The sequence below is a fragment of the Liolophura sinensis genome, chromosome 7, assembly GCF_032854445.1.
Source record: "Liolophura sinensis isolate JHLJ2023 chromosome 7, CUHK_Ljap_v2, whole genome shotgun sequence".
In the NCBI taxonomy this organism is placed as follows: Eukaryota; Metazoa; Mollusca; class Polyplacophora; order Chitonida; family Chitonidae; genus Liolophura; species Liolophura sinensis.
Genome location: NC_088301.1, coordinates 41,796,393 through 41,812,149, shown reverse-complemented (window position 1 = coordinate 41,812,149; position 15,757 = coordinate 41,796,393). Strand labels below are relative to the sequence as shown.

At 37.6% G+C, this 15,757-nt stretch overlaps 1 protein-coding gene across 5 annotated transcripts in view; it reads right to left on the bottom strand.

The window, feature by feature from the left end:
• Positions 1-2,270: 2,270 nt before the first annotated feature.
• LOC135469721 (trichohyalin-like) overlaps positions 2,271-15,757 on the bottom strand; it is a 52,487-nt gene continuing 39,000 nt past the window's right edge. For 3 of the 5 annotated variants that reach the window (XM_064748283.1, XM_064748286.1, XM_064748285.1), the window contains 15 exons: positions 15,328-15,516; positions 14,633-14,848; positions 14,331-14,351; positions 12,734-12,853; positions 12,083-12,154; positions 10,173-10,271; positions 9,735-9,785; positions 9,175-9,248; positions 8,604-8,673; positions 8,332-8,349; positions 5,478-5,621; positions 4,607-4,810; positions 3,854-4,032; positions 3,049-3,230; positions 2,271-2,742 (listed from right to left, as the gene is read on the bottom strand). In XM_064748283.1, coding sequence (XP_064604353.1) covers positions 2,621-2,742; positions 3,049-3,230; positions 3,854-4,032; positions 4,607-4,810; positions 5,478-5,621; positions 8,332-8,349; positions 8,604-8,673; positions 9,175-9,248; positions 9,735-9,785; positions 10,173-10,271; positions 12,083-12,154; positions 12,734-12,853; positions 14,331-14,351; positions 14,633-14,848; positions 15,328-15,516 — 1,761 coding nt within the window. In that variant the 3' untranslated portion in view covers positions 2,271-2,620. The remainder of the gene's footprint in view (positions 2,743-3,048; positions 3,231-3,853; positions 4,033-4,606; positions 4,811-5,477; positions 5,622-8,331; positions 8,350-8,603; positions 8,674-9,174; positions 9,249-9,734; positions 9,786-10,172; positions 10,272-12,082; positions 12,155-12,733; positions 12,854-14,330; positions 14,352-14,632; positions 14,849-15,327; positions 15,517-15,757) is intronic. The other 2 variants (XM_064748287.1, XM_064748284.1) reach the window with 2 other exon arrangements.

Below are 15,757 nucleotides of genomic sequence, written 5' to 3'. Positions count from 1 at the left end.
TAACGTCGTACTCAACAATTCATTGAGTCATATGACGACGAAGGGAATCCTTAGGGTGCATGTACGTGTAATGTGCCTCCTTGTTGGAGGACGGATTTCCACCGCTCTTTTATTTAGTGCTGCTTCACTGAGACGACTTACCGAAGGCAAGTAAGCTGCCCCGCCCGAGCCATTATACTGATCAACGGGTCAACCAGTCGTTGCACTATCTCCTTCATGCTGAACGCCACCTAAGACCTAAAGTCTTAGGTGTGACTCGATCGAGGATTGATGCTGGATCTACCGGTCCCGAAGCGAACGCTCTACCAACTGTGCTATCCAAAGGCCGGTATTAGTTTGAAGAAAATTCCCATTCTAAGAAGGAATTTCGCATCACATGTACAATATATCCCCCTGCACCAAACAGAAATAGTCTTTATTACTTTATTTGGTGTGGCCAGGACTGAATTACCAGTACTGGGTGGTCTGTCTGGGAGAGCAATTGATGCCTGAATGATTTATTTCATTAATTTATATATTACACATTAAAAAAAAAAATACATGACTGTACTCAGACTTTAGAATAGAATGACTGAATGAAAGATTATGGGTGATTCTTCAGTGTCACTCATATGATATGCCAAGAACATGTTTAATCTTGGGAACAGTAAACGTTTGGTCTGAGTGTGGAGGGAACCAGTCTAACTATTGCATCTCACCATTCCCAGGATTATGAAGTTGTTTTAGACTTATACCAGACTCTTTAATATGAAAGCCACTGGCAACTGTAAAACAAAACAAAAATTCCTAAGGAAATCACATTCGAGGTAAAGTAGATTGTTTTAAAATTAAAACTAAGCCTGACTTAAATCTTGAGGCTGATGCATGATCCTGATGCCACAGCTACAAATCACAGCTCCTCAGTCAGCAGGAAGGCACGCTGGCTATCATCAAATGAAAGAAAAACGAAAATCTTTCATAGATAAAGATGAGGTGTGTGTCTAGGGATCATTGTGTATTAATCCTTTAAAAGCCTTACGAAATGAAGCTTTCAAAACAAGAATCCTGACAATGTTCAGTACGAGAAAATGCACTTTACAAGAAAAAGAAACACATATTAAAGGCATCATAAATATTTATTGTGCATAATGTCATAAAAAATATCATGTTGGTTAGTCATACCACGAACAAACTCCAGGACGGATATTCTAAAGATGAATCATATCACAATATGACCTGGATATTATTAACACAGAGAGACAAGATTACATATTAGCCATATGTGACAGATAAATATAGCTATATATGTATATCTGTATACATGAAACATTTTTGCAACTGTAAGTGCTGTAACAAATAAACCCTCGCATATCCATTAAAATAGTATCACAGAGCAAGTTGTCTGGTAAAAGCAACAAGACTAGCTCAGAGATTTCTGGACAGAATTAATATGCAGAATATATACGAATGTATATACGAGACAAAAATAGTTTGAATTAAAAACTAATCATAACTGATGAATGGGCCTTATTTTTCACATTTCACAAGGAAATTGGACGGTCATATTCCATAAGATTCAGGTTAAAAAAATCGGGATATTTACATTCCAACCAACACTCCCATTCAGGTTTCAATAATATGCTAAACTTTAAATATATATCAACATTACATAAAATAGGGCTATATGACAATGATTCTCAACTAACATTTTGTTTATGAACATTGGTTTGGCTGATAATGAGAGCACGTTCTGAAGTCAAAATTAAACATTCCCAGAGGATAGGCCTGATGATGACATATTTCAGACAATTCACACTTCCTTATGGATTTCTTTTGAACAAATAAATACCCACTGTTTCAGGTGAGATAACACTTTCCATGTAATACCAGAAAATGTTATTCCTGCTCATTAAGTTAGATTCAGACTACATCAATTCTCAAGTAGAATCTGTAAAAGATCTTAACTATTAATCTATCAATCTGCGAACACATTTCTGAAATGACTGAAATGCTTTTACATTAAAACTATTCCTGAAAAAGGTTTGAAAATGTGGAGGTTGAGTTTAAAGAAGGAAGGATGCTGAGATTAAAACACCACAGCCATATTCTTTCAAAATAATAATAATAATAAAAAATAAATGTAAACACAAAATAAAACAGAGATTAAACTGCCTTCGTACGATGTATGTGTATGTGTGTGTGTATGTTTATATATACATATATATATATATATATATATATATAAATATCCTTAACAGAGAATAACAATGTAAGTTTCGTATTTTTTCCCTTGATGAAATGTTAATGGTATGGTGATATGAAGGAATGAAACAAATGTTTGATTACAGAGGGCGGTGTTACAGTAATACTGTCTGCACTAAGTCATGCCCCAGGCCCTTCTCTGCTGTAGAGTGTGTCACACAAAACCTGCGTATTTCATTGTCCTCCACACCTTCCTACCATCATCTCCACTTCCTCCATTTCACAAACACATTTGTGACCCTGCCCCTCAACAAAGGCTAGCATGGCAAACAGGGAAGAGATGTGGAAGGGTACACTACATGGTAAATACCCAATATTAAAACAACTGGCTGACTTCAACAAAGTGAATTATAGTGTCTAACCGAAAAGTTTGAAAGCGCTAGACAAAATATTTCTTTTTGAGAAGTGCAAGGTAGTCAGAATTTGATTTTGCCAGTGAGCTATTGAGGTAGGGGTTATCCTCAGCAGTTCGGATCACTGGCTTTAGGTTGTCATGGGGACCTGTGAACAGAAAGGTAACACATTATAAACATTGATTTATGCCTGTCAGTTGTCTTTATCATAAAGACCATCATCAGGAAAAAAAAGGGAATTAATTTACATTCTAAACTACTGAAATAATTCGGCTAATTTTTCAGCAAAACAGAAATCACTTAAAATTCCAACCCAAACACCAACTTAAAATTCCAACCCAAAACCTGCGCATAAAGTGCTCTGACTGTAGTGGGATGAAAAATGTTTGTAAGTTTTTAGGTTGGCAATTAGTTGGATTCATCATTTCATAAAAACAATGAATGTCTATCCTACCTGCTTCAAGGTGTTTTGCTATACTTCTGTCAAGCTCTGCTTTAAGACGTCTATTTAAGGGGTCATCGCTGTCTAGTCTATTGGATACTCTCACGGCATCAAGAGGGGAGCTGTCCACTAGACCCAGAGGGGAGCTCAGATTGCCCACACTCCCATAGATCCGACTCCTCTGCATCTCTGTCCTAAAATCAGTCATCAAAGACCAGTACAGGTGATAGAAGACTGGGAAGGTACCATTATCACGCTGTCAAGGTTTGTTTAGGCACTACAAATTTGTTACATTACAACATCTGTAGACAACTTAAACCACCTTTAATGCTTCTCTTTCATCTATTCACAAGGCAGACAGCTTATAAACAGTAATGAATTCAGTGTGAGTCATTTGTAAGGATCCATTTAAAACAATGGTAATTTGGCAATATGATGCCTCTCAAGACATAAATGTTTCATGTAAAATTTCATTTCACAACTACTGCTCCCTGTGAATACCAATGTAACCCCAAAGTTTATCTCAATTTTCTGATGTCAAAAAAAAAAGGCCATAAAATTTTACCTTTGATGCTGAAACTTACAATTTTGCTGGGAAGAAATCATCCTACCTTCTAAACAAATCTTAAACCACCTTTAAGGATCTTCAGAAGATAAACTGAACTCTTTGAATAAAGCAAAATGAGTTATTCATGAAATTTTAGGTCAAACGCAGCAGCCTTGGAAGTAAAAGAAATCATTCAACAAGTGGATATAGCAACATAAATCTGTAGTTCGGGTTGAGGCAAACATATTGGTAAGTAAGGCAAGGACTTACGCTAGCCGTGACTTGTAGCCATAAGATTTCTCTGTGGACCTCTGGAGCTGGTCGCCGAGTTTCATGCGCCACTTCATTTCGCCGTCATAAAGGTCTCGGAATCGCCGCGCCTCCAGGTCCTTGCTCTGTTTCTCAGCGACTGCCTGCTCGAATTTCAGCCTCAACTCTGATACTTCATCCTATTAAACAGCCGTAATAATAATGATCATACATTGTCTTTACACTGACAAACAAAACTAATACAGCAACAGCTACAGGTGTACTTACATCAAAAGAGCAGTCATCTGATAGGGACAGCTACATGTGTACATATATTGTACGTTACTCTCAAAATGTGTGAAATCTTAAAATTAACAGACTCTGGTTTGTACAGTATCCTATTTGGTAATAATGAATTCAACAATTACATGTTACAGTAGAAGCAGATGATCAAAAATACCACATCCAAAATCAATTAAAAACCGTCAGCCCTCTAACACCCTGCCACTACCACCACCTAAGCCAGGAGACTGTAGTACACACAGGTTGGTTTGGGAAAAGAGAGAACTTCCCTGGGGATTTTCACAGACGTTATAACACAGGCACATAAATGCCAAATATTATCTGAAAGTGAAAGTCACAACGTCAGCAAGTGTATTCAATATGCCCTTCATTTAGCCTATATATACATACATATATGAACATCTGTTAAATACTTTTGAACACATTACAGCATTGTGATGAAAAAAAAAAACAAATGTATGAGAAGCTTACCTCCAGTTTTCGCTTCTCAGACTTCAGGCTGGCCTCATTGTTGTTGCGGACATGATCTAACCGATCACGAGCTTGTGCCTGTTCCTCTAAATACCTATTCACATCCTCCAACTTCCTGTTCAGCTCCATGCGATATTTGGCCTCCAGCTCTCGCTTGATTTGCTCAACCTCAAAACTGTCGCTAAATCCATTCTCCATTGGGAACTAGACAAGTGGCAAAACCAAACTGTTACTGGTAAGCTGAATACTTACCAATGGAGGTTTTTCATTTATTTTATTTTAGTATGTAGAATAACAGAATTTCCACTTTAAACTGTGTTTGTTTTAGTCACCTAGTTCTTGGTTTACTGCTTCTTAACTTTTGGTTATTTGTTAGACACGGAGACAAATTTGCACCATGGTCATCAGTGGCAATCTAAAATAATAATTTTAAATCGAAGGGCTTGAGGCAACTAATCATAACAAATAAAGGATTAGAGTGGTCTACTGAGTTTATATATTTGATTAATGCAATACTTAGTAATATTCCAATAAGATGCATCTACATGAAGGTGTCAGCGTTAAAATAATTGCATAGGACAAGAGAAATGCTGAGGTTGTTTGCTTGGTGATGGATAGACATCAAGATGCATATTCAAATTACTAGCAGAGATTGGAGAAGTGATCTACTTGTTTACACAATGAAGGACATAAGCCTGCACTTATATTTAGGAGTGTCTCTAAATGTGCCTATAATTTACCAGCAGACACAAAAATGGTGATGTAGGTCAGGTATGGACTACCTGTGTAGGATTTTCCATTGGGTGTAATGTATGGAACTCGAGTGTACCCCGACATAAATACAATTCTGGCAAAGCGGCGATTGTCTTACCCGCTCATCTTCTGCGATATGTCTGTTCTTATCAAGCTTTGGGGCCTTGGAAGAGAACAACAGAGATTCCAGGGTCCTGTTTTTGCTCTGGAAATGGTCCTTCTGATCGAGCTCCTCCTGCAGGAGACTCTGGAGCTCAGACAGCTTTCATGGCAACAAAATATTGTATGTAAATTGGTGTGCAGAGAAATGTCAGTCCATACCACAACTTACAAACAATGTTACAAGCTATGTTGTCCAGAAGTCCACATGTACTCAATACATGAACTGTGCAAACAAGCTATGTTGTCAGGAGGTCAAGCACTGCATAGTCAAAACATGTATTGCAAAACAAGTTATGTGGTCAAGAGGTCCGGCACTAGATATCCAAATAACTTTATTGTGAAACAAGCTGTTTTGTCAGGAGGTTCAGCACTACATAGTCAATACATCTAATGTGAAAGCAAGCTATGCTGTCAGGAGGTGCCGCATGACATAATCAATACATGTCTTGCAAAACAAGCTACGTTTTCAAGAAGTCTGCAGCTACTCAGCCAAGTTTTTTGGTCAAGAGGTCTGGTACTACACAGCCGAATACACGTATTGTAAACAAGTTTTTTGGTCAAGAGATCTGGCACTACACATCCAAATGCATGCATTGTAAAACAAGCTATGTTGTCAAGAGGTTGGGCACTATACAGTGAAAAACTATAAACAATCCATGGTGATGAGAGGTCAAGCACAAAAATGCAAGCTATGTCATGCAATACAACTCAGTGAGCAGAGGTTGTAAAAGAACATGACAGGGTCAATAGATAAGGTACTTCCATACATCCAAGACACACAAAATAAAGTCACACTTTTACTGTACATTCACTGTTAATTGTTAATCACACAAATACACACATCACATTCACAGAGAAGGTAAGTGTCTTCTCCATGTTTATGTACTTGTATGTCCTTTCATGTCTCCTATAGTTTTGCCATGTGTCTGCCTCTTTCTTTCCTGCTGAGTCATTTCCTTGAGATGGTAGAACACCTTTAACTGTAGACCTAGCCAAGGATCTCGGCTGTGATCTTTTAATATGGGGATAGGCATAGATCACAGCTGAGGAGTCTTTCAGGTTAAAATAGTTGTATCTAAAAACAGCTTAGCGCATAGAAACTCTGCGTCACAAAAATCCGTGCAAAATGAACCAATACACGCATTTCCCTGGCAAACTCCAATAAATTATGTTCACCAAGACATCTTCTGTTCCTCTGCCACAGCTGTGACTTATGCTCACATGCCATGTCTACATCGTGAACTAATAAATCGGATTGTTGCTTGACGCGCATGCGTGGTTGACCAGTCACCACGTCACTATGTTTTGATCAGCTGACTATCAATTTTGACAGACAGAAAGCCATGTTACTGCGGAAGCGCGAATCTGCAATTGTCAGAAGGCTATGGAGCAGAATGACAGACCCCACAATTTGTGCGGAATGTTAAATTAAGTTTGCAGTAATGGGAAGTCTTCCACAGCCGTTCCATTCTAAATTTCACAGAAAGGTCAACCACTGGTGGACATGTGCGTCTCAATGTCCCAGATTTTAAAAACATCGCAGCACGTGGCGACCTGCTAAATACGAGCCTATTTTCAACTTCGGCTAAGATGTGCAGAAGAATGGTGATGTAAAGACAAGCAGCGATTGTGACAAAATGTGACTAAGTTGCTGCGCTATATGTGTATTCAGGACAAATTTAATGCGGGTGCATCAGAATTGAGGGGTAGCTCTTTGTAAGCATTATACTGGAATCGGGTTCACATAACTCTTGGGCTAAGGGTGGCCAGCAGTCCCCGCGTTTCCGTACATAAGCCACCTTTAGACTGAAGTTACCTACATAGTTTTCATAACTCCTTTTTCTCTTTAAACAAGTTATACTGTCCAGGGGTCATGTGCTCCGGAGGTGGTGTGGTCCTGATTTTAAAGATGACCCAATTTTTCTAAAGGCAGACAGCTGGACCAACTTGCTCACAGATTTGAATGACAGGTATAATGCATCCCATCCTCATCACAGTATCCTCTTAAGTGTTAAACGCTTCTCATTTCATGTAGTGAAAGTATATCTCAAAGAAGTCTTATGCTTAATTTATTAAACTGGGATTTGTGAAATGCACAGTTTTACATCTGAGTAGATACAATTAAACTGACTGCCTGTGACATGATATGGTACGAACAAAAGGAACAGGGTTAACACATGCAAATAGGTTAGTAGAAGCCACAGAAATGAAAATGTAAAAGTTAAAATGAACATGCAAAACCAAAAATTTATTAAACATACACTAAAATGGTTAAAGGGAAAAAGCTCTTAAGTCAGAACTGGGGTGAAGATTTAGAGATTGATGGTTGTCATTCTTCTTGGTCAATCAGATTTGATAACAAGATTGTCTGTTACTAGATCACCAACAATGGCACATGCATTGCTTTAGGACTGTTTTGCTTTTTTTCAGGGTATCTGACTTTTAAAGCTTGTCCCTTAATAAAGTGTTCACTATACTATCTATCCACCCATTTCCTTAACAACCCTGACAGCATGAATATAGTCTTCTACATTATGTATAAGAAACATCTCACTCCACATAGACTATAAAGTACCTTTAAAAAAAGTGTGTGAATGAAAATCTTTTAAGTTGATATATGAGAATACATGCATTTGTGAGAAGGCATCAAATGGGTTCACAGATTTTTGTTTCTGGAGTGGATACAGCCATGGTTGCTGTTAAGGTTGTGACGTCAAAAAGCAAAACAAACCAACAGGTACATGCAGAGGTAAAAGCCAAACCAACAAACAAACACAGTTAGAGGTAACAAGACTGGGATTCAAACTTACATCATCAATGTTGTTTAGCTGAAAGTTAATAAAATGGGATATTTGTAGGACATAAAGACCAATGGCATGTGCATGGGATATATTCTGGTTAGTGTAACTGTAAACGTTTGGCAGCAGTGATAAAATGGCCTAAATAGCTGCAACATGCTGCTATGTAAAACCTAGAACAAAGTACTGATACTGCAACAGAGAATACTGATGGTAATTATACGAACAAAAACAAGCATTCATGCATAGTTCACATACACACATTAACAGATGTGATAACTTACCCGCAGTTTCTTCTTAGCAGATTTCAGATAAGCTCTCAAGTGCGCAATTTCCTTTTGCAGTTGTGCATTTCTTGAAAAAACAAAAATATCCCAAAACACACTTGCAGAAATGTTACTTATATTGTTTGTTTTTACAAACATTCAATAATTAATTGTTTGCAACTTGCTTCTTTCTTGTAATGTTACAAAAGTATTGCAATTTGTTTCATGTATGTGCAGAGATGATCTTTAAGAGACCATTTTGACAGCTGGCTAATGGACTGGAATAAAAACATTGACTAAACTGAAAGATTCTCAGATTAGTACATTTCATAACAGCACATTGGACGACACAATATTAGAAAGTTTAAGCCTACTATTCCTACATGTACATATTCTTTGCAAATGTACTTAACATGAAATACACTAGCCTGTGAGAAGCAGATCAGGGCAATTCGTGCAGAGAGTGAGTGAAGTCTTTCAAAGATGAAATGTCAACATCTAGAGAAACACATAGATACATGTAGTTCAACAGGATTTATTCCATAAACTCCCCTCCCTGCCCCTATTACATGCACACCCCTACACTTACTTGTCCACTTCAGCCTCAAGCTTGGTCTCCACCAGCCTCTTGGCTTCTACTGCCTTCCTGACTTTCCTTTTTTCCTATAGGTAAACAGACAAGTGGTTGGTTATCGCAGTTCAACCCTTCCATGGAGGTTAATGGTTGGCACATGTACTCAAGGTTAGAGTGTTCAAAATACTGTAAAACAGATCGCTAGTCACAGCAAATCAACCCCTAACCAATGAGGTACTGGGCCTAAATGCATTTTACACTGGCTTGGTTGCAGGCCTTATGTGTAGAGGAATATCAGGCACTACATGAAAAAGCTAGGGCAACCTTATTTTTGTCCATTATACACCTGGCTGTCATTGTGTAAGTGAAAAATTTAAGATTTAAAACAGTCTAGCAATGAGCACCAAAGAAACAGATAAATACGAAATTAAAGTGGCCATACTATAACTCCATTATGATACCCTATAGGCAGTTTGTGGGTACATTTTTGTAGCAGATATTAATACATATCATGCATGTTGTCCTGCTTGGCTATGTATAAACAGGTAGTGTTAGATTCTGTTGACAGGTCTTACCTCCTCCAGCTGGGCTAGTACATCCTGCTTCTGCCGGTCTAGCTGAGCTATCTGTGTACCCACAAAGAAAACATGGTCTTAAGGCAGGACTTTGTTCTGATAATATGTACATCTACATTCAAGACAACACTAAGAGGGTTAAGGACATTTCCATTTTGAACAATTTACAAAACATATTTTGACACCATACCAATGATATACATGTATACATCTAGGTTATTGTTTACACATACCATGTAAAATTGGATTTTCTGAGTTCAGTTTAACAAACAATACCAAAAACATATAGGGTGTTGTGCATACAAGTCTTTTCTAAAATTCATCTAGTACAGGTATGTCAGCAAAGGCTAATGTAGCTTCAGCCAAGGCAAGCATGCATTGAAGGTGTTGTTTCATCAAGGCCCCACCCATCCTACCATCGACCTTGACCAGACTTACCCGCAGCCCTAACTTTGACCTTGACAGAACCTCTTTCTCCCACATGTCCTTAGTGTCCTCAGCCTCCTGATGGAGAACTGTTCGCGTCACTGTCTCTTCCTAACAATGAGATTAGTAGGACACATGCACTGACAACACATATATACTCCACACAGATACGTTTTTAATAATGGTCTCTGGAATCAACACAATAAACATCATCTGATTATCATAATACACACATGAAGATCATACACCAGAACACTTAAATTAACCCCCTTGTTTTGAGCAAATTGATGTTGAGCCAGTAAGCTTTCTAGTCATGATATGGAGCAACTCCACATAGGAACTTTTCAAGAGTTTCAAGAGAAGAGAACATATGCTAGGCAAGCATATACATCTCAGATCCTGTGTCACATACCTCGGCAGTCCTAGACTCATACTAACATTTGTACTAATTTTAATACTTTACACTTTCACAGTATCTATCACAAAGTTTGCATCTAAACATTTTTCAGTGGAAAAGATCAACAACCAAGGTATTATAGTTTAATAGTCACGCAATGTTCAATAGCCGACTATGATGGACCAAAGGCAGCAGAGATTTCCAAATCACGACAAGGTAGATGCTTAGGTACAAATAGTACACTGTACAGGGAAAGACGCTGTTGAGGTCTAGCGTTGCTGCATCTTTCTGCAGGCCCTCTACTATGTTCTGTGGACTCACTGACTGATTAAAAACAATTCTATTAATCTGTCCAGGGATGTGTACAATACTTTTTAGCTATGCCATTTTGCAGAGTCACACATAAAATTTAAGCACCAAGATCAGCCAAAACTTTCAGAATGAAATCCATAGCTTGCTAGTATTAATTTATCTACATGTGGTTAGTGAAAGGATGAGCTGATGGAAAAGGTTAACTGACTAACATGAGAGTTACATGGTATTACACAGTGAACAGAATCAACACTGACTGGCTGTCAGAGGAGATAGAAGATGCTAGGTTAAAGCTTCTGCTTTTGTCACTCCCACATGAGTGCACACAAGTTGTATATTTCTGATGAATACTAACAACTCTACCAATATGCCCAGACTTGTCTACCTCAAACAACAGTTAATCATGGCTGACACTCTTCTCTTTTATGGGGCACATTAAAGATGAAAACTAGCTCACGTACATGTATATATGCTGAAAATATTCACGTACAAAAACAATAAGATAACACATAAAGGATGTCACAAACAAAAATTTGCACAGGTGACATCACAACTACAAGGTTAATGAAAACAAGCACAAATCTGCACATATGGCATGGCAACTAAAAGGATAATGAAAACAGTCAGTCATTCAGTGATAATATTGTTTGTTTTTTGCATCCAACACTTCTGCATGCAGTTCACACAATGGAGTTAACTACACTACAGGAATACTACTCCTGCACTGCTGCAGGCTACAAACAACCACTCCATCACTTACATCTTCAACCTGATCAAGAGACATATCCTCCACCTCCTAACATGGGAGAAAATACAAAGGTGGGGATAAAAACAGGGTAGTGGGGTAAATTTCATCACAAGGAATACACAAAAACAGTGCACTTGTATGAGAGAGGGCCTAGCACACAATGTATTTAATTTAGTTTTGATGAAATTTGAAGGAACATGGAAAATTACATCTAAATGGTTGTTATTTCTGCTCTACTTACAAATGTAATCAAATGGACATACACTACCAGAAATGGATAAGGCTATGTCCTAAATCCAAAGAGTAAACTATGTTATTACAACAGGTTGAATGGAACAGTTCTTGAATTCTATGCCCATTTAGCACTCTTATCACATCAGTACCTCATAAAAACTAAGAGCAATATTTCCATTATTAAGTATTTCACACTAAAATGAGGCAAGGGCAGGTGATACATGTACTTACCCCAAGTTTATCTTCTAGATGAGCATTTGTAGTTTTGAGATTGGAACACAGAGCCTCTAAGCTGCTCCTCACCTATAGTGATTTCAGGACAAAAACAAATTGGTCCCCATAAAGCCAGACAGGAAAGAAAACTATCCACAATGTAAACACACGGCAACTACTGTATCTACATGTAGGAATAACATGTTTAACACAAGCAAAAGCATTGTCTACTGAGGTTACTTTCATTAAATTTGTATGAAACATTCCTATTAATTCGCTCAAAATGGTATAAGTATTACTGCAATTGTAGTTGTTTGTCTAAATTACTCATGTTGCCTGATTTTGAGAGTTCTATTGATGTTAGTTTTCAAGTTTGTATGGATATAAGAATGACATCCCCACCAGAATAATGCAAAAAAGCATTAATGATTCATGTTACTAATTTCTGGAATTTTCTCCATTTGATTGGCTCAAAAAGGTAATTTATATACCTTACATGTATACATTTAACTTTAAACTTTAAAAACAAACACCATTTCAGAGCTGCATTACATTAGAATGATCATCATTATTCGGTCATGACAGAGGCTTTTGGCAGAAAGGAGCACAGTGCAAGCAGCATGTACAATCTGTATAGGGAAGAAAGGGTTGTGTGCCTCAAAGCCTCACCTTCTGCGAATCATCCAGGTCTCTCTGCAGGAGCTCCACTCTCTGCCTTTCATGCTTTAGCTCAGTCTCCAGCCTGGCCTTGTCAACCTCAAGTTTATGCACACTGTCCTCCAAACCATCCTGTCAAAAACAGCACACCGCGTCAGACAAGTGATAAATTACTATAAGAAACGTACCACAGAAAAGTATTGCCTAATGAAACATGTACAGTATAAACCATCAATTGATTTGCAAAAAAAATATATAGCACAACAGGAGAAAAACATATATCAGGAAATCCTTATTAAGTAACTGCGGAAAAAAACACACACACAAAAAAAGCATAAAATCTCATGGGACACTACAACAGATTATTTTGTGCTGAATTTTAAGAATGCCATTATGATTTAATGTTAAAAACTTATAATCAGCGATGCAAAAATTTGAATACAATTTGTTTGCACTCAGGTGTGCAGAAAAAGGGACAACACAACAGACATTCCATATCTGTCAAAATGGACCAGGATAACTAACTCCTCAGTGATGTCACGTCCTAACATTTTCAACAAAAACAACATTACTTTGCAAAGTCAACAGGTCGCAGGATCACGAAGCGAGTTTAGACTTAAGTCAAATTTTAAAATCACTTTAAAATTGTTACTTCTGATGTAACCAGGTCAAAAACATTGCTTGACAACTTAAATTCTGTGTAAGTTATTGTACAAAAAATTTCAGCTTAAACAACGAAAAGGGACATACCAAATTTAATGATTAAAACTTCGACACAAGTCTAAGATCGCTTCATGATCTCTGGGCCAGATGTCTAAAATCAGACTTAACATAACCTGCATGCATTTTCTTTTGTAAGTATGAGGTTGAAGAATAAGGAAGTAAAGAAAGTTTTCACATGACCTCTACCACCGAGTAGTTGATACTACAGCCCCACTGTAAGACTAACATGCTATGTTCACTTTATGTTTTCCTCATAAGTTAAAATTAAATTTGTTTTTTGTTTTTAAATATGGAGTTTATGATGCATCCTAAAATAGCTAACAAACTCATTAGTTTTTCTTTTTGGGACAAACAAATGGCTTTAAACTACTGTTTTATTATTAAAGGGCCCCAGTGGTCCAGAAATTAAATAACCTGCAGTTGGGACGTGAATGATAATAGCTGGAAATCTTCGGGGAGAAAAGGTCACACGGGAAAGAGGGGGATAGGTTCATCATGGATGTCTTTGGCAAAAATTTCCAGCCAATGACAGAAAACATGCATAAAATTTGGGGGTAATTAAGAGATACAGACATGAAAATAAAGAAAAAAAAAAATTAAAATTGGCATGCCACTTTCATTTCCCTCAAAACCATAATCTTTGTTTTCATGTATCATTTGGTAATGCTGTATACATCTGCATTACACTGACAAAAAAAAGACTCCAGAAGTAACAATAAAATGAGTTCAAATTTCTGTCATGTCTTGTGTGGTCCAGCTGGTGAAAGTGAATGACCGCTAATACCATCAACTCATGTTAAAGCAAAGACAAAATTGCAAAGCATTTGTGAGATTTGTGTATGGTCGACTAACTAAAAAGGTAAAACTACAGACAAAAAGTACATACTGGAGCAGCGTCAGCCTCATCCTTCAATGTATTGCAATACAAAGAGAAAATATTCATACAAATACAATGACGCACCATGGGGATTGACAGAGACAATCTAATCTGCATACATTGTACATGTACTTAACAGGATTAATTCTGAAATTCATGATTTGAAGTCCTCCAAATACGGAACAGAAACATACAATTTTCACATGTTGATGATGAACACAGGAGACACATGTAACATTGAAATGGGTTAATAATGTTGCAGTTTTAAATATTAAAGAGTATCCCAATCCCTGCTAACTTGTGTGACTTACCCTTGATCTTGTGAAAGCCTGCATGTTGGCAGAGCTATGGGCCAGCTGCTGGCTGCTAACAATTGAGGAATGTTCTGCTCTCTCCAGGCGGTCCACCAGCTCTGTGATGCGAGCCTGCAGCTCTATTGTTTTGTCGTGTGCAATCTCATACTTCTGGGCCGACTTCTCGGCCTCCATGCGAAGCTGATTGCGCTCCTGTTCCAACTGTATCTTCACCTGACACAAAAGATGCCATCGCCACATGTATAATCAAACAGCAACAAATATGACTACTCAATGAGTCAAGTACAGCAATCATACATACAAACACATAAACAGTAAATAAATCAACTTCCATGGATTTCATGGAACTTTTTGCCAAATTATCTGCTGTACTAATTTGTCTGAGCACTCAGATGGAATTTTAAATGATTAACAGTAAACCACCTATAATTTAAAGCTATTTTTCACCAACTAAACACTACTCCTTGTATACTACAGTTTGTAAAGCAAGTTGATCAGTTGGCAAAAAATTTATGGTAGTTCATTTATTAGTTCTACAATTGCACTTCTTACTCCATGTGAAACATCATTTTCGACATATTTTTTTAGAAAATTGTGAACCGGAGGAAAAGAAAGAAATATGGTTCATAAAAGATCTATTGCAAACTAATTAAGCTTAGGCTATTATATCTGTGATGTACTCAACCTGTTACCTTTTGAGTAACTTCAAGAGAGGCTTCTGTGGAGCTCAATCTCTTCAGAGTATCGTTATGATCCTGGTTCAGGTGTCTCAGCTCCTGCTCTAAGCTCATCTTCTTGTTGTCAGAGTTCCTCAGCTCTTCTCGGAGACGCACCACCAACTCCGACATTGAACTGTTTTTTTCTTCGAGGTCAGATCGACTCTACATGCCAACATAACAATCAAGGTTACCACCCAAATATTACCTGTGTTTATTACACACTGCTATGACTACTCACACCAGAAAAAACGACCCACACATATGTGCACTTACAAGCTACAGCACATGCATTTCGTAAATGCACCACAGATCAAGAAAAACCTAATCTCAAATAACAAGAACAATAACATCATCCTCCCACAGAGCTCCTTGTCGCATCTAGGAACACACCTACACACAATGA